Source organism: Jaculus jaculus, chromosome 6 (assembly GCF_020740685.1).
Source record: "Jaculus jaculus isolate mJacJac1 chromosome 6, mJacJac1.mat.Y.cur, whole genome shotgun sequence".
Classification (NCBI taxonomy): domain Eukaryota; kingdom Metazoa; phylum Chordata; class Mammalia; order Rodentia; family Dipodidae; genus Jaculus; species Jaculus jaculus.
The window spans coordinates 72,657,398-72,675,869 of record NC_059107.1 but is presented as its reverse complement, the minus strand read 5'-3'; the positions used below and the strand labels follow the sequence as shown (position 1 = coordinate 72,675,869).

Genomic DNA, 18,472 nt, shown 5'->3' with positions numbered 1-18,472 from the left:
CTAACACAGGTTTATGTATTCTTGGGCGGAACAAAACTAGGAGTTTATAAACTAAAAATCAAGAGCTATAGTTCCAAATCAGGGTCATCTTTCTTCTTAATTAATAATTGGGAATAACACAGGTTTCATATTACTAACTCTGAATTTTGAAGGTTAGATACTTGTTTCAGCTTAGATTCCCAGTCATCTTATACCTACTTAACCAGTTCTGTGTTGATGTGCATTTGTGCCCTGCCATCATCCTGTACCTAGAAACCTCTGGCAAAGGTGATGGCCACATTGCCACCTAAAAAGTCACACCCACTTTCAACTTCTGAAGACTGCTCATTATTTATGTCTTCATGAAGCTGATTTGTGGTTTATTTTCCTGAAATAGCTATGATTTCTCTCTCCCCACCAAAAAAAGGAAAAAACATGGAAAGCCATATTCTTTCGTGAAAATGACTTTTAAGACAGTTTTCGTGTTTTGTTGGCAGTTTGATAAGAATTAATATCTTAAAAATTTTGCTTCATTTTCATACACAGTTTCTAAAATACAAAGTTACTCTTTGGTGCAGTCTAGGGTGTGTGTGTGCATGCGTGTGCATGCATGCGTGCACAGTTTGTGCTGCATGCTCACTAGACTGCAAGCAGTCTGTCAGTAATCATGCTACATATACAGGTGTAAACTACTGAGCATCTTTTAGAAATACACAAAGTAGCCTCATAAGAACTCCCACAATGTGCTAGAGTAGAAGCACATTGTCCTTTAGAGCAGTGTCTTTTCTGCAGTGATGGAAATGGTCTCTGTGCTGTCCTATATGAGCCACTAGCCACATACTGATGTGGCTTGTGGATTGTTTTAGAACATTTATATTCTGAACCTTATATAGCTCCCAGTGTGAAATGGTGGACTCATAGGAATGATCTGTCATTTGTCTCTCCATCCAACCCAGTTGTTACTTTAAAAATTATAAATGAGGGCTGGAGGGATGGCTTAGTGGTTAAGGCACTTGCCTGCAAAGCCGTAGGACCCAGGTTCATTTCCCTAGTACCCATGTAAGCCACATGCACTTGGTGGTGCATGTGTCTGGAGTTTGTTTGTGTTGGCTAGCCCATTCCCTCTCTCTCATAAATAAAAATGAAGTATTTTTTTTAATTGTAAATGAGTTCCCTACATTCTTCCTCTCCCAAGTGTACACAGCCGATTCCATAGCAAGCAGTGTCTTTATACATTAGTCAGTGTGGCATTTGTTCTTGACCTACTACTACCTTATAATCATCAGAAGATTATCTCTAGGGGGAAAACAAGCAAGATATCTATTTTTCAGCTGAGAAAATTGGTACTTTCTACTCACTGATAAAGACAGGTTCAAAGCAAGCCTCTGTCTTCTCCATCCTTTTTAAATTTTTTTTTTATTTTTGTTTTTTTGAGGTAGGGTCTCATTCTAGCCCAGACTGGCCTAGAATTCACTATGTAATTTCAGGGTGGCCTCAAACTCAAGGTGGCTCTCCGGATTAAAGGTGTGCACCACCACAACTGGCTTCTGTCCTCTCTTAATATGTTCATGTTCCTTATATAAATGAATTTTGTTCCCATAAACTAGGAAAATTATAGATTCATGTTACTCCTTCCATTTAAATTCAGGTAAATGCACTTTTATGTAAACAAACATGTTATTAGAAGTAGCATTTAGTACACTAAGTTGTGTGTGACATGTTTTTTTGTGACTCTCAAAAGAGGTGAGTAAATGGGAAGATTGTGGTAATGTGCTTTTATTTAAATCATATCTGGATCTCAGAAATGGAATACTGCCCCACTGAACTTTCTCTAGAGATGTCTGTATTAGAATTTTTAATTGTTTTCTAATACCTAAAAATGTCATATGACTGTTATTCACATCATCTAGCAAACACTGGATCATTTTGCATTTCACTTCTCCCTCCCTCCCTCCCAACATATGTGTGCACGCATGTGCACACACACACACACACAGTCACTTATTTAAAGTAGTTTATTCTAGTATATCTTTAAAAACTGGAGAATGCTCATCTCTCCAAAAATATTTCATGTGACATTCTCCATATATAATATATGTTTATGTACAAATTGCATGGGTGATTTGATGTAGCCCACTAGTAAAATATAGACACATAGAAAATATAAATAAGAAAACAAGAAGAGGGCTGGAGAGATGGCTTAGTGGTTAAGGCACTTACATGCAAAGTCAAGGGACCCAGGTTTGATTTCCCAGGACCCACGTAAGCCAGATGCACAAGGTGGCGCATGTGTCTGGAGTTCATCTGCGGCAGCTGAAGGCCCTGGTACATCCCTTCTCTCTATCTGCCTCATTCTCTCTCTCAAGCAAATATAATAAAGTTTTAAAAAGCAGAAGAAGAAATGAATGTTGGAGAATTTTATTGATAATTCTAAAAGGAATGGTTCCATGTTGGAAGCACGTGACTTCCTGTTTCCTGCTCCTGACTCACAGAATCTAAACATGTAAGAATGGTTCTTTTGAAAATACAAGGAAGGTACAGGTGTTTTTTTTTTTTTTTAAATCTTAAAAATAGGCATATGGAAAGAAGTCTGTGAACAGCATGTAAAAGAAGCCCTGAAGTTCTGCACCAAGCTGCTTCTACTTTTTCCTTCCCCACATGGATCACAGTATACTCATTAGGCAGATGAAAATAAAAGGAACCTAATTTGTTACTGTTAGGTTTGTATGTGGAATATTATTGCTGGATACACACTGACTGCTCACTACTGAGTCACTTCAGAGTAAATTGCATTTACGTGATGTTGCATGTTGTATGGCCTTGTCGTTGAGGTACCTAAAGAAATGGTCTTGAAAGTGGAGATTGTGATTTACTTTGTTTGTTTGTTTTGTTTTTTGTTTTTGGAGGTGGAATCTCTCTCTGGCTCAGGCTAACCTGGAATTCACCATGTAGTCTCAGGGTGGCCTTGAACTTTCAGCGATCCTCCTACCTCTGCCTCCTCAGTGCTGGGATTAAAGGCGTGTGCCACCATGCCTGGCGTGATTTACATTTGAATCCCACTCATGCTTTGATATATGTAGGGTCAGGTATAGGTTTTTTGTTGTTTTTCTGATTCCAGAAGTTGAATGATAATCTTTGGAATGAAATGGGGCCAAATGGTAAATGAAAATATCTTGAACAAAAATTCTTTATTATAGATCTACTTTGGAACCATAACTACTTTTGTGTTTTGGTCACTTTTCTCTTAGCAATGTGGAAAATGTGTTAACTTTCTCACCCCAGAGAGAATACTTTTACTTTCAAAACACGCATTAACAATGTTGAATGGAAATCTGCCTTTAAATAACATACAACTAAAATAAATAATCAAAATAATCTTGAGCAATATGAAAACAAAGTAAAATATTAAAGCAAGAATGAACAACAGTAAAGGAATATTTTTGTAAACTTAAATTTTATTAAAACAAAAATAAAAGAGTAAATCAGCACAATCATGTGCTGAACCAGGTGGCGCTTATAAGGTGGTTTTGCTGTTAACTGTGGGCTTAATGAGAGAAAATGTGTATCTCTGAGTGTAGAGGATTGAGAAATACCGAGTCTTCTTACCTGTAACATTAACTAGGCTGAAAGATGCCCTGAAAGTTGTTAAATCACTAGAGACTGGATGCTGGCAGGCATCCAATCCCCTTAGGGAGAGTTGTCCTAGGAAAAGGACAGGAACTCTGATACAGACAGAAATTTTTAAGTTGAGTCCAAGACACAGATGGTAAAAATCCTGTGTAATGTTACCTAATCTCTATTAGAACTACCTAAACCCACCCTATTTAGTTAAAAGACAAGTTTACATAGTTCATGTATGGCATTTCCATTCTGAACTTAACTGCAACTGTGGTCAACAAGGCTTGGCTGTAAGTGCCATGTTTGGGTTGTCGTATGTTTGATCTTTGTCATCTCTTTTGTGGAAGCATCTTAGTTAAACTTGAACTATAAGCAGTTGAGAAATTAATGCTTCGACTGGCTCCTGTAGCAGATGGTTATGATAGTAAATCAGAAGTACACACACAGTTTTTCTTTTATTGTCTGCAAGGCAGAATGAGCAGGGTGGGAGGGAACGTCAAGCTAGACAGACTTATTGTCTGCATGTCAGTCTCCTTCAACAAAGAGCGTGTGACGTGTGTGCCTTAATGTGGAAGCAGAAAAGAAGAGAATTTCCAGAGGGATGCGCTGCCTTTGCCTTCTTCTTTCATTAAAGATGAGTGCATATCAGATAGGGAGATAATAAGTGGCCACAAGTCTTGTTTTCCATAAAACACTGACATCACTCTCCTGTCTTCAATCCTGTAGTAAGCCACAAAGGGGCTTCAAGGTACCAGTATAAGGGCATCAGAATTAAATGATAAAATCCCCTATGTTTATAATCCCCTCACTCTGTAGCTAGTATGATTTTTAACAATTTCTTTGTGAATCTGTGAGTGTAAAAGTTTTAGAAATGCTGAGGGTCTTCTCACCTGTAAGTTTGGTCAGGTGGAGAGATGCCTTGAGAGTTGTTTAATCACTCCAGACTGGCTGCTGGCAAACTGCTCATAATCTCATTCAGAACTTGTCCCCTACTTGGAGAGGAAGAGTTGGCTGACAAGAATTTAGATTTAGCTGCAGTAGCATTCAGTGCTTTGATTGGTAACTGCAGAGCTTACCTGCTCACCAGGGAGGGGCATGTGTACTTTAGCTTTAACTTTTTTTTTTTAATTTTTATTTATTTATTTGAGAGCGACAGACACAGACAGAAAGACAGATAGAGGGAGAGAGAGAGAATGGGCGCGCCAGGGCTTCCAGCCTCTGCAAACAAACTCCAGACGCATGCGCCCCCTTGTGCATCTGGCTAATGTGGGACCTGGGGAACCGAGCCTCGAACTGGGGTCCTTAGGCTTCACAGGCAAGCGCTTAACCGCTAAGCCATCTCTCCAGCCCTAGCTTCAATTTTTAAGAAGGCATATTTGTTATAATTTAAGGAGGTTTTTAAACTTACATTTTTTTCAAATGAAGTTAAAAAGGAAACCACTTGTCAGAAAATCAGGTGTAAATAACTTTTAGGATTGGTTGTAGGAGACTTTGCATGGTGCTGTGTAGAATATAGTGCAGTTCAACCTTGATCTTTCCACATGAAGAAGTGAGTAGGCCAGGCTCTTACTGGCTCTGGTGGTAGGTTTGCAGTACTGCTTTTCAGATCTTGTAGATTAAAGTGTATTTTTGCCTGTCAGTACTGTGGGTAAACAAAACACTGAACATAGGTATAGTTTTAGAAAATGCTTCTAGAAAGTAACTTCCATTGACAGGTGATGACTAGGATACTCATAATCTTTATACCAAACAGCTCTATTTTTAAGTCTTAAGTAGGGAATTTCATAAATTCTTTGATGTTGTTTTGTTTGTTAGTGGACCTAAAAAACTTGCTTTCATAACACCAGAGGCTGTTGTTGTGCCATTAAAATTGATTCTTCTGTGCTCTAGGAGAGATCTTAGAACTTTTTAATTCCTAAGCATTATAGATAATTTATATGCAAACTAGTATTTCTCAAAATAAGATTCAGATCACTGAGCATATCACCAAGTGTGCCTCTTTCAAGCACAGCCTCCAGGGTTGTCACCTTGCACCCTCAACATCTCTTCACAGGAAGTTCAGGAATCTGTATGTGCAGGAAGGACCACAGGGGGTTATAGGCTCACATATATTGACATAAGCTTTTGGTGGTACTGCAGTTGGATGTTTGACATTAGCAATGGGTATTTAGGTGTCATCTGGCAATGAAATTGTTCATACATCCAAAATAGACAGAACTGCTTGTAATGGTCAGCATCTAAGTCCATGTGAATAACTGTTTTCATAATTTGGAAGAATCCGAGAGAGAGAGTGAGAGAGAGAGTATGTGTGTAGGCATTGTTTAGGAATGACCCAGGGCTTGTTCCTGCTGCACATATTCAGCTACACTCCTAGTGCAAATCCTCATAGTTTTGACTTTGACTTCACGGAAGTTTTTGAGTAGATAATAAAGCTGGTTAGTCATTAATGATGACTGTCAGTTCAACTGTTATTAACTGAGCAGATACTGTGAGCTAGATACTGTACATGGTCATCACAGGAGAACACTGGAGTACTGCTTTCACAAATTCTAGTGTAGAGTCAGCCTGGGCTTTACATTGTCATGAATTAAGCATGGGTTGACACTTTTAATTGTTGAAGAAAACTCAGGTGTGAGGAATAATAAGTTTATGACGCATGAAAATGATAAAAGTGTCAGTATCCAAATTGTTATCAGAACTCAACTTCACTCATGTAACACACATGTTATGACTACATTTTCAGTACAATAGCAAAGTACTTGAGACCATGACCAACCCTATTGTCTCAAAGCCTAAAATATTTACTGTCTGATCCCTTATACAAAAAGTTTGTCAGCCTCTGGTCAGTCTGATGTAGAAATAATGTTCAACATTGGCAGTCTTCAGCAAAGTTCAAACTGTCATCTTGTTTAATTAGACACTTGGGGACTTGAACCAGGCAAACTCTAGCTGTGATTAAAAAAAAAAAAAAAGAGGCATTTGGATTTCTGATTTTCACTACTTTCTTTTGGATACTGGTAATATTGAAATGACAAAGATTTCCACAAGCTAATTCTCTGCCAAAATGTTTCTCCAACTGAAAAGCTGAGTCTCTGTCAAGAGTGAATTTTGTAATCTTGGCTATTCTTTCAAATAATGATCCTTTGATATCAGGTCATGTGCTCTGGTTAAACTTGGACAAAAGCAATAGCTGGTAACAGCCAGAAACACTCTAGAGTATCCAGTCTGGCCATGTGCCCTGCTGTATGCTTTGACTGGTGTTTCTGCCTAGGACCATGTGATTCCATGCAGCACAACACTTACATGCAACTGGCTTCCAAATCCCTTGCTCAAAAATCTGTCCAAGACCTCTGGTTATTTTTCTTCTTGCAAGAACAGGAGAGCAGCCTCTCTGTTGTCTGTAATTTCTATGAGGAAGGATGTCTTTAGTAGATGCTATGCACATACTTGCAGCCCAGCTTCAACTGTGGCTACTGTCATTTTAAAACAGCTGCAAAAACTTTGCCACTTAAGAGAGATTTCTTTCGTATTTGTAGATACTGGCCACAATTATTCCAATGTGCCGTGAGGTGACATGAATCGCTGCCAATACACATTGTGTTTGATTTTGATGATTTTGACCTGAACACAGCGACAAGGTCCTTACCAAAGAATGCTAAGACTTGCAAATAATGAGCAGGTATAATCTTCAAAGCCCATAAAAGAATTGGGTCTGAAGTAATCAACCCATATTATAGAGCACTGGTTTTTTTCTTTTTCTTTCTTTCTTTTCTTTTTTTTTTTTTTTTTAGCTTTCAGGACTTGTTGGGGAGCTGTACTACAAAGTAGTATTTACTTGGAAGCCTCTCCTTTAATTTTTGTTGGCAGGCCTTCTACTTACGTTTTCCTGATGGACCCCAACTGAAGCTCTTTGCTCTGAATGCTTCGTAGGGTAGGTGGCTCAGCGATTGACTTTCTGTGGACATCTCAGAAGCATATAGTCCTTAGACACAGGATGACATGCTCTTTTTGTTTCTTTGGTGAAATAATCTCTAAATTATGCCTGGAAAGTATTGGAGAGAAAACCCATAAATTTATCAAACACAAAGGCATCTTCAGCAAGCATTTTATTTCCTGTCCATCCTTGGGAGAGTTGTTTTATTCAGTGTCTCTTCTCTGGTTTGCTTCAGTTCACCAAGAAAGCTCCACAGCCTATGAGTTTGAGAAGGAGGTTCTGTGAGGCTCTGGGTTCAGTCACAGCACCATGGTTTTGGCCACTGTGTACTCCACCAACTGTAGTATGCACCTGCAGTGATGTTCTGGAGAGCAGTTCATAGTGTCAGTAGAGAAGAATGCTGCCCCATTGGGATGCAAGGAAGATACAAGGGCTATAGATGTTTCAGCAAAATTATTTTGTTTGGCTGTGAAATTCCTTTTGGTCAATTCCTATGCAGCTCAGACCATTGAAAGTGCAACCACAGTAGCGAAGATGAACCAGCAAATTCTTAAAACAACCTGCACAGCATAGATGATGCATGTGATAAGAGACCTGTTCTTCCTTGTACAAAAAAAGCATACTGGTGTGAGGATTTAAAAACCAAACTTGAGCTGGAGAGATGGCTTAGTAGCTAAGGCAATTGCCTGCAAAGCCTAAGCACCCAGGTTCAATCTCTCTCCAGATCCCACATAAGCCAGATGCACAACAGTGAAGCAAGCACAAGGTCACACATGCCCACTAGGTGGCACAAGCATCTGGCATTTGATTGCAGTGGCTGAGACCCTGGCGCATCAGTTCTCTCTGGCACTGGCTCTTGCTGTCTCAAAAATAAAGTAAAAGAAAAGAAAAGAAAAAGAAAATGAAGAAGGCACAGACTTGCAAAAAAAAAAAAAAAAACTTAAGTGGATCTTGAGATCACTTTAACAGGAAGCTTTTGAAAATATCCCTTTATTCTTCCTTAGCAGTCAACAAAGGTTAGTGTCAACGGCTGCCCCAGTGTGCCCATGCAGGATGGAGTAATCAAGCAGTCTCTTTTATCACCTCAGGCAGTGGGTCACAGTAAGGGAGGACTGTGTGTGACAAACATGAAGGTCTTTAAAACTGAATCCTAGGTCCTGGCTCCTAGCTTTGTCAGAATCTCTGGAAGAAGTGCCTCCATACTGGGGGAGTCTTCCTTTGAGGAAAATTTTAGGTTAGAATGACACACACAAGTCCTTAGTGTACCATTTGGTCAGGACATGTTCCAGTGAAACTCACACCCATCAAGCTACAAGAAGCTTGTTCTTGTCTTGCTCCATCACCTCCATCATAGGTAAGTTGGCTTGCAACACACATTATATATATGGACACATATTTTTGAAGGCTTTCCAGCTGAGTCCAGTGTGACTTACAGTGAAGGAAGATACCTAAATCTGTGGCACACTTCTCAAGTAAGGTCTTCTTGTAGTAGTTAATGACAGTAATATTTTGAAAGCATTCTGACCAGCTTCCATCAGATGCAGCTCCGAAGGATAGGGTTATTAATTTAGCTGCTTCCTGACATGCTTTGTTGAAAGTCATTTTTGTAGGCTCAAATCTTGCCTTTGGATTATACTTAAAGAAAAAAAAAAAAAAACAGACTCCAGCAACTTGGCTGTAAGCAAAGTTAAACTGTTTAATATCTGATTTTCATCCTCTATCATACTTACATAATTTAATGAAGTGAAGGTTCTCAGGATGAACACTGTGCATTTATAATACTTCCCAAATTAACATTGCTGTGTACAGTTACACTAAACTAATGATTCATTTTTAAATGCCTACACAGAAAAACCCAAGGCTTGTGAGCACATGTAACATTTACAGTCATGCACATAAAGTGAGCAAGAACTGAATGTAGACCTTATTTAAACAGATAGTCACTGGGGCAAGTTGGTGCACAGGTTGCTTAAGCCTAACAAAGGTAAAGTATAGTTTCCATATGGTTGCAAAGTATTTCAGTATTTTGTTTGTTTTGAAGAACGAACAGTTGGATTTAGCAATAATGATGTTTATTCCAGTTCTATTAATGCTAATATGTGTGCCTAGAAAAACACTGGATTACTTTATTTTTAAAACTAGCTGGCACCATGGAACTTAAATTCAGGCTCCCAGAGTGAAATACTTGATATGTTTATCTTTATAGCACAGGCAGGAAAGGAAAGTGTTCTTTCACATAGATGCACACAGCAGCCTTGAGAAGGAAGCTCAAGTGTGTTGTGCTGGATGAGGTGTGGCCAGTCAGCAGCCCAGACACCCTCTGCTACTGTGCCTGCTGCAGACAGCCTAGAGCTGCCCAGCTGGGCTTGAGTGGTTCAGAGGAATGTCTCAAGAGGGAGAGTATTCTTGCCCTGTTTAATTGATGTATGAGAGACATTGTTATACTTCAGTACCATATAAAGTGTTGGTTATATATTTCTTTGAATTGTGTTGCTATTTGCATACCATAATCCATCTCACTGATAGCATCACAAGACTAATGTTGTACATTGCCATTATAGTTGAATTTATACAAATTCATAATTTAATGAGCTGAATAATTTGAATTCACTAGTGAGTGCTGTTGATGTCCCAAAAATGTGGCATAATTGATATGAGAGGAGGCACACAGATTTTTCTCCTTCTTTCTAAAGGAATGCTGGTGTTTTGTCGTCCCCTCCCCCAAATGTCAAGAAAAATGTCCAGGCTAGTAAGAACAGTTGTTCAAAAGTGTTAATGAAAAAGTTAAATATGCTTCACATCTGAGAGCCGCCCCCCCCCCCCGCCACCTCTGCAGGATGGGAAAACAGCACCATCTCCCCCACCCCCCCACCCCCTGGGTGTCTCCAAATGCTTGTATGTATGAAAATTATGGAATGCTTGATAAACAGAGTGATTTTACATGCTTTTATCACAAAAAATCATAAGTATGTAAGGCTAATATATATGATAATTAGCTATATTTAGCTAATCTATGGTACATACATATTTAAAAATATCCTATTGTTTGCTATAAGCATGTACAATTTTTATTTTGTGGAAAGAAAAAAGAATTTGCTAAGTCACTGCAGAAACACTAACTAGAGTTCATGATTGTTGTAAAGTTCTATGTGCCTATAAGCAGGTCACATAGCCAAATACAAGGCTCCTAAATTATGGCTGTTATTTATTTGAAACTTAGTTAAGTTCACCTGTTTCTGTGTGACAAGAGAGAAATCCTCAAATGACATCATCCTCTTTCCCCAAAAGACTATGTAGGTATTTCCTTGGGTCCAGGAAATGTCATTACATACAAATGTGCTAGTGATAGTTATGCATGAAAGGCATCTTAGGCGTTGACAAATAAGTCAGCGAGCAGATAGGATCCCAGATGCCCAGGAGTGATGCTCAGCTGAATTTGGAGGACAGTTCTGCCCTTATCTCCAGTGCCTGGTCAAGAATGAAAACATTCTGTAATTGGCATGAACCTAGAAGCTATGTGCATAACCCACAGAGCTGAGGGGAGAAGCATCTCATGTAACTGCATTGCTAAAGACAGGTAAGAAGTACAGGTGGGGCAAGTTAGCACCTCAAACAGGACATGCATAAACCACATGTGATGGCTTATGTCTTTGTGCTAATATTTCTAGATAACAAAGTGGTTTATTTGGATATCATTCTAATTTCTTTTTAAATTTTTTAAAATTAATTTATTTGAGAGAGAGAAAGAGACAGACACAAGGAGAGAGAATGGGCATGCCATGGCCTCTAGCCACTGCTAACAAAACTCCTGACATATGCACTACCTTGTGCATATGGCTTATGTGGGTTCTGGGGAGTCAACCCAAGGTCCTTTTGTTTTGCAGGCAAACACCTTATCTATTAAGCCATCCCTCCTACCCATTGTTCTAGTTTTTTTCTTTTGGTTTTTCAAGGTAGGATCTCACACTAGCCTAGGCTGACCTGGAATTTACTAGTCTCAGACTGGCCTCAAACTCGTCGATCTTCCTACCTGTGCCTCCCAAGTGTGAGGATTAAAAGCATTCACCAACTAGCTTGGCTATTTGGATATCTTAATGTGGTATACCTGAAAATGCTATTGTACGATAAAGATATTTACTTCCCTGTACTAAGCATTTTAAGTGACTTCCGGTATATTTAAAAAGGTTTTGGCAGGAAATATGTATACTGGGCAGAAAACCATAGTCTGGTAGCTGAAAGAGTTAACACATATATTAAAATGTGGCCAGACCCCCCTCCGTCTTCATTCAGTTCCTGGGGCTGTGATCTAATCACCTCTGAGTTAATGTTTAACTTTGCCATCACCCTGGTGTGGTGCCTGAATTCACAGGGATATTTGTCTTCACTTCCTAAATATCTAAAAATGACCAAAAAACAGATTCAATCCAATCTTTTTTCCTTCAACTTAGAGTTTTTTTGAGAGATAAATTGAATAACCTAAGTATCTTATAGGTCTCACTGATAGAATTAAACCAATCCACAATATTTAAAAATAGATGTTAGTGTACAGGATACAGTATATTATTCATACACTAGATTTTTTAATTTTTGGTTTATTTTATTTTATTATTTGAGAGTGACAGAGAGAAAGAGTGAGAGGGAGAGGGACAGGGAGAGAGAGAGAGGGAGGGGGAGAGAGAATGGGTGCGCCAGGGCTTCCAGCTGTTGCAAATGAACTCCAGACGCATGTGTCCCCTTGTGCATCTGGCTAATGTGGGTCCTGGGGAATGGAGCCTTGAACAGGGGTCCTTAGGCTTCACTGGCAAGTGCTTAACCACTAAGTCATCTCTCCAGCCCTAGACTAGATTTTTAAAACAACTGTTTTAACAAACAAAGTTATATTGAAATTCTCAAAAAAAGTTAGCTGTTCAATATTGTTAATTTAAGATATTTCCATTGCATAAGAGGGGGTAGAAAGACTGCAAGAGCCACAGATGGGGAGCAGTATCCTGAGGCACTGCTTCCTCGCCACACACACAGACTGACTGCTGAATTCATCACCCCACACAGTGAATGCGTATAACCCCACTGAGGAGGGCCCTCAGTGGATTGGGGACAAGGGAGAAGGAACATAAGAGTATAACCCAATGGAATTATCACCAATATGCAGTATTAAAAATAAAATAAGATGTTCCCTAAAAGGCTTTAATCACTGATCTTCAGTAAGATAAGTTATTCTGCATTATGTATATTACTTTTTATTGGAAAATTGTTTGAAGTTTTAAAATACCAAGAAAAGAAATTTATCATGTCTAAGGCTAGGTCAAGTACAACATGGTATCTTTAAATTCCTCCCCACCTTATAACATTAAATACTACTTCCATTAAGGAAATACCAAAGACATCTCATTATCACATGTTAGAGATGATTTATCTTCTAAATAAAATTTTTACATACTAAAATCCTTAGTATGCTTTCTTCTTTTACCTGAATGTGGACAAACAGATGACAGGCTTCTTCTTTCCTCCACAGAGCATTAAGAAGAAGAATACAAATAAGCAGGAGATGGGCACCTACCTAAGGTTCATTGTCTCCCGCATGAAGGAACGGGTGAGTTCTCCTGAGGGATTCTCCCAACATCTCTCCAAACGTTCCTCTGACTCACTGTTAACAGCTGGGAGTGAATAAATGAATAGAGCAATATCAAGTGTAGAAACAATTGCTATCATATTTTCTTTTTGTTTATTTTGGTTTTATAAGATAGGGCTTCACTGTGTAGCCCAGGCTAGATTCATATTTGTGACCATTCTGCCTCAGCATCCTATGTGCAGGGATTATAAGTGCACATCACTAAGCCTGGTGGCTGCTGTCTTGTTTTTCTGTAGTGAATAGCTTTGTTTTGGCAAGGCTTTGTATTGTCTTTGTGTTTGCCTTAAGCAGCTTACTAGCAACATTAGCTTATAAACATTTTTTCTACTTCATTTGTAAAAATGAATATTTTCATTTATTACTGCTGTTTAAAATGGAATGGAGTTTCAGTAATAATTCCAGTCAAAATCTTGGTGTATGGGGAGGCTGAGTGGTTAAAGGCACTTGGTTATAAAGCCTGAAGGCCTGGATTCGATTCCCCAGTACTCACAAAAAGCCAGATACACGAAGTGGCAAATGTGTCTGGAGTTTATTTGCAGCCACAGGAGGCCCTGGCACTCCCATTCTCTCTGTGTCTCAAATAAATAAATATTTTATTTTTTATTTGTTTATTTGCTAACAGAGAATGATAAAGAGAAAATGGGCATGCCAGGGCCTCTAGGCAGTGCAAACAAAAACAAACTCTAAATGCATGTGTCTCTTTGTGCATCTGGCTTTATGTGGGTCCTGGGGAATTGAACCCAGGTCGTTAGGCTTTGAAGACAAATTCCTTAACCACTAAGCCATCTCTCCAGCCCTGAGTGAATAAGTAAATAAATATTTTTTAAAAAATCTTTGGGCTGAGGAGATGGCTCAAGTACTTGATTGCAAAGACTATCAGTCTGGGTTCAGTTCCTCAGCCATCCATGTAAAACTAGATGGGCATTTGTTTACAGTGGCAAGAGACCCTTGAGTGCCCATATACACAACACAATTAAAAATCTTTTTTTTTTTTCTTTTTTGGTTTTTCGAGGTAGGGTCTCACCTGTAGCTCAGGCTGACCTGGAATTTACTATATAATCTCAGGGTAGCCTTGAATTCACCATGATCCTCCTACTTCTGCCTCCCAAGTGCTGGGATTGAAGGCGTGCACCCGCACGCCCGGCTCATAATTAAAAATCTTAAGGAGTGTCACATTAAACTGTGTAGTATATGCATGTATTTTCATTAAGTTTTAAAGGATTTTTTGAAATATTTCTCTTTAAAGGTAAAAATATTGTGGGTTTTAAGAATTGTTTTACATGTTTCTTTTAGTCGTTAAAATTGTTGTATCTAACAATTTTTTAGGCTATAGATCTGAATAAAAAGGGGAAGGACAATAAGCACCCAATGTACCGGAGGCTGGTACATTCAGCTGTTGATGTCCCCACCATACAAGAGGTAAATTGGCTCCTTTTCTTTCTGGTTTGAATATATTACTCTTGAACTGTCAACTGAAAGAATGATGTAGCGGTGAGGCAGTGGTTGTGCTTGCTGCTCTTTCCCTAAGTGAACTTTTCCACTTTCTTGCTCAGCAATAACAGGCAGAACTTGGAGCAGGTAAAACATTTATTATTTGTAAGTTTCATGTCCATTACAAAGTCTTAAAGGCCTGGTTCTAAACAACCAATAACTTCTTTATTTGACCAAAAAAAAAAAAAATATGCATTGTAGCCTGGGCAATTTAAAATTTTACATGTAAGGTATTTATTTCTGGACATAACTTTCTAATTTTAGGAGTAATGCTTGGGGGTTTCTCTCAGGTAAAACTTAGAACATAGAATGGATTTAGAGTTTTGGGAAATAACAAAAGAAACAATTAAGGATATACCTAGAAAACAAATTATTCTTAAAGTTGTTAATATTACCTACTATCACAGAGGTTTTTAATATATTTTGATTATGTCTAATCATAATAAAGTCCAATAGAGAACGTCAACATTTCTAGTTAGTATTTCTGAGTTACTACTAATTTTATAGTTCCTGTGTTATGCCAAGTTTTAAATCTTTTGGTTGGCCATAGTAGTCTATAAGGAGACCCTAGGAATAATTGAAGTCACCTTACAGGTTCCTGATGTCCTTAGTGAGAAAGACTGATGTCTGGGGATGTAGATGACCTCCTGAGACTGTACATGTACTGTCAGTTATTTACAAGTCAGTGCTAGCTCCAAGTCAGACTAAGTTATGGTAAGTGTGGCTAAGGCTAAGGGATCTATTTTGCGATTTTTGTTCTGCTGTGGGAAGGAAGGTAGCTAGCTATCTAGCTCTGATCCCATTGGCCACCTGTGCCATAGCACTCCTTATAGACAAAAGTCCGCAGCATTTGTTACCATACTGTAGTTGAGATGTTGCAACTGTAAAATTCATGCTGGCAAATTAATATGAAGTCATAATGGCCAAGGATCTGCCACACTGATTGCCCATGGCTTCTGTCACTGCTGGGGGCAGAGGAGTAGTCTTAATGTCATCTGGAGGGATTCTGCTGTGTCTCTTTCTTGATTCCCGTGAAAATCATTCAGACATATACCTTGATTATTTTACTTGTTTGTCTTTTGTCCTTTGCCCTCTGCAGAAAGTGAATGAGGGGAAATACCGAAGCTATGAGGAATTCAAAGCTGATGCTCAGCTGCTTCTCCATAACACAGTGATTTTCTATGGAGGTTGAATTTTTTTTCTCTTTTGTGTTCATTCTTGAAAATGCCTTGTTATGAATGTGTTTTGCAATCATGTTAAAAAAGAATAGGGCTGGGCAAGTGGGGCGGTGATTAAAGGCACTTGCTACAAAACCTTATTTATGGCTTGGGTTGTATTCCCCAATTCCCACTACATGTACAAAGTGGCACATGCATCTATAGTTTGTTTGTAGTAGCATTTGGCCCTGGCATACCCATTTTCATTCTATTCTCTCTTTTTCTCTTTGCTTGCAAATAAATAAAAAATTTAAAAACTAATAATCTACATATAAGTAGTATTAGAATTTAAATGTATGACTGTTTTGTGGTACACAGGTGAATCAGCAACAGGTAAAGCTTTAGTATACCAAATGGTGAAAGTCTGTTTTATCTTTATAACTTCACACATATTTCCTTAGCTTAAGAGGCTTCTTCCAAGCATGCTAATTAATTCTGATGTTTTTCCACTAATAATTCATCCTTCAAGGAAATGGTCACTTTTGCCTCGTGGTTGTGGTGAATGTAAAATAAAAGTTATCTGTAGAATTTTGTTATGCTGCCTTATGTAAAATATGGTGGTTGTTTTTTTTTTGAGATAGGGTCTCATATAGCCTAGGTGAGCTTCAAACTTGGTTTTGTAGCTGAGTGTAACCTTGAACATCAAATCTTTTTGCCCCCATCCCAAGTGGTGGGTTTATGGACATGTGTCTCCATGCCCAGTTCTGTACTTGATTTAAAAAGGTATATGTCCACTTTTTCTAAACTGAAAGAAATAATAATTTTGGTAGTCTTTTATTTCTAGATTATTGATTATAGGTTATATTTATCTTTAATTACAGCAGACAGTGAGCAAGCTGACATTGCAAGGATGCTATATAAAGACACGTGCCATGAGGTACTGCTCATTTCTAATATTTAAATTCTTGTGAGAATCCGAATTTATTTAAGGTTTATACTCTTACTTATGTTTTACTTACATAATTTTATTTTCATGTTTGCCATACATGAGTATCAAAATAACGTATTTCGCTCAAAGCTGTTCAAAGAAAAATCATGGGTAACTTTCAGCTACCATTAGGAGATGACATCAGTATTGGTGAGAAGATAATGCATGCAAACTGTTGTACAAAAGCAGACATACAATTATGTCTTTGAGTGAAAAGTTCATATTTTTTTCTACTATATAGGCAAAAAAAAAAAAAAACCCAACAAAGTTCATATGCAATAATGAGTGGTGAATACAGCCTTTTCAAACACCTGCACCTATTTCATCTTTGTTAATGTTTCTCATAGAAGTTTTATCTTTGGTTCATTTCAACTTTTTGCTATTGCTTTCTGTATATTCAACAGATAGTTATAGAATGCCAGCAGTAAATAAGAAGGAACAAAATAGTGATGAGAGTGTAGCTGTCTTGATTATGGAGCTATTTCTGAAAGGAGATTGGTAAAAAGAAAAAAAAAAACAAACAGGCAAAATATTTGCTTTATGATTTATTAAAAGAATATTATGCAAGCAAGGGCCTGAGAGGAGGTGAGGCAAAGTAACACCCTTTGTCATTGTTTTTATTTTCCTCATGCTCATCAAGAAAGCTTTCGGGGCTGGAGAGATGGCGTAGCGGTTAAGCGCTTGCCTGTGAAGCCTAAGGACCCCGGTTCGAGGCTCGGTTCCCCAGGTCCCACGTTAGCCAGATGCACAAGGGGGCGCACGCATCTGGAGTTCATTTGCAGAGGCTGGAAGCCCTGGCGCACCCATTCTCTCTCTCTCCCTCTATCTGTCTTTCTCTCTGTGTCTGTCGCTCTCAAATAAATAAATAAAATTTAAAAAAAAAAAAAAGAAAAGAAAGCTTTCGGAGGATGCTCTAACAACCCTAAGTGATGAGCAGTGAGGAGCAGGAATAGTGGGGGCCAGCTCTGCCAGTCCCTTCTGGCTTCTCCCTTCTAGTCCATGTGCCATCTGAAAGTGACAGGACCTTCTGGGATTACTTACTGAAAAAATAAGAACTTGTGCTTAATAGATTATATAAGGAATAACATCCAGGATGATTTATTTACCTAAAATGAGAATGCTAAGTTGTGACTATATTTTGCATAATTAGATGCATAATTTTTTGTAGACTAAAATAGTTACTTTTCATTTTCAGCTGGATGAACTGCAGCTTTGCAAAAACTGTTTCTATTTGTCAAATGCTCGTCCTGACAACTGGTTCTGCTATCCTTGTGTATGTGAAGTTTTGTGATTTTTTTTCTTTTACTTAAGTGTGTTAATTAATGAGATTTATTTCCAAAATATCAATCTTTATATCATAGTATACATGGTGTTAATGAATATGTACAACTGAAACATGAAAGAACTGTAATCATTATGTATTTCTGAATTTAAAATGCAGTAGTTAGCCAGACTGAGTACTTGGTCCTTGATAAACAAATACAGTGACCTTTTTTTTTTTTCTTTTTCAAGGTAGGGTCTCACTCTAGCTCAGGCTGACCTGGAATTCACTATGTAGTCTCAGGATGGCCTTGAACTCAGGGCAGTCCTCCTACCTCTGCCTCCTGAGTGCTGGGATTAAAGGCGTGTACCACCATGCCTGGCATTTTGCTATAATTTTTAACAAGAGATCTAAG

At 38.3% G+C, this 18,472-nt stretch overlaps 1 protein-coding gene across 10 annotated transcripts in view; it reads left to right on the top strand.

Annotated features, from left to right (window-relative positions):
* Positions 1-18,472, top strand: part of Zmynd11 (zinc finger MYND-type containing 11) — a 135,482-nt gene that overhangs the window by 106,456 nt on the left and 10,554 nt on the right. For 7 of the 10 annotated variants that reach the window (XM_045151962.1, XM_045151961.1, XM_004662196.2 and 4 more), the window contains 5 exons: positions 13,044-13,121; positions 14,487-14,579; positions 15,751-15,838; positions 16,690-16,745; positions 17,992-18,069. In XM_045151962.1, the coding sequence (XP_045007897.1) occupies positions 13,044-13,121; positions 14,487-14,579; positions 15,751-15,838; positions 16,690-16,745; positions 17,992-18,069 (393 nt within the window). The remainder of the gene's footprint in view (positions 1-13,043; positions 13,122-14,486; positions 14,580-15,750; positions 15,839-16,689; positions 16,746-17,991; positions 18,070-18,472) is intronic. The other 3 variants (XM_045151965.1, XM_004662197.2, XM_045151967.1) reach the window with 1 other exon arrangement.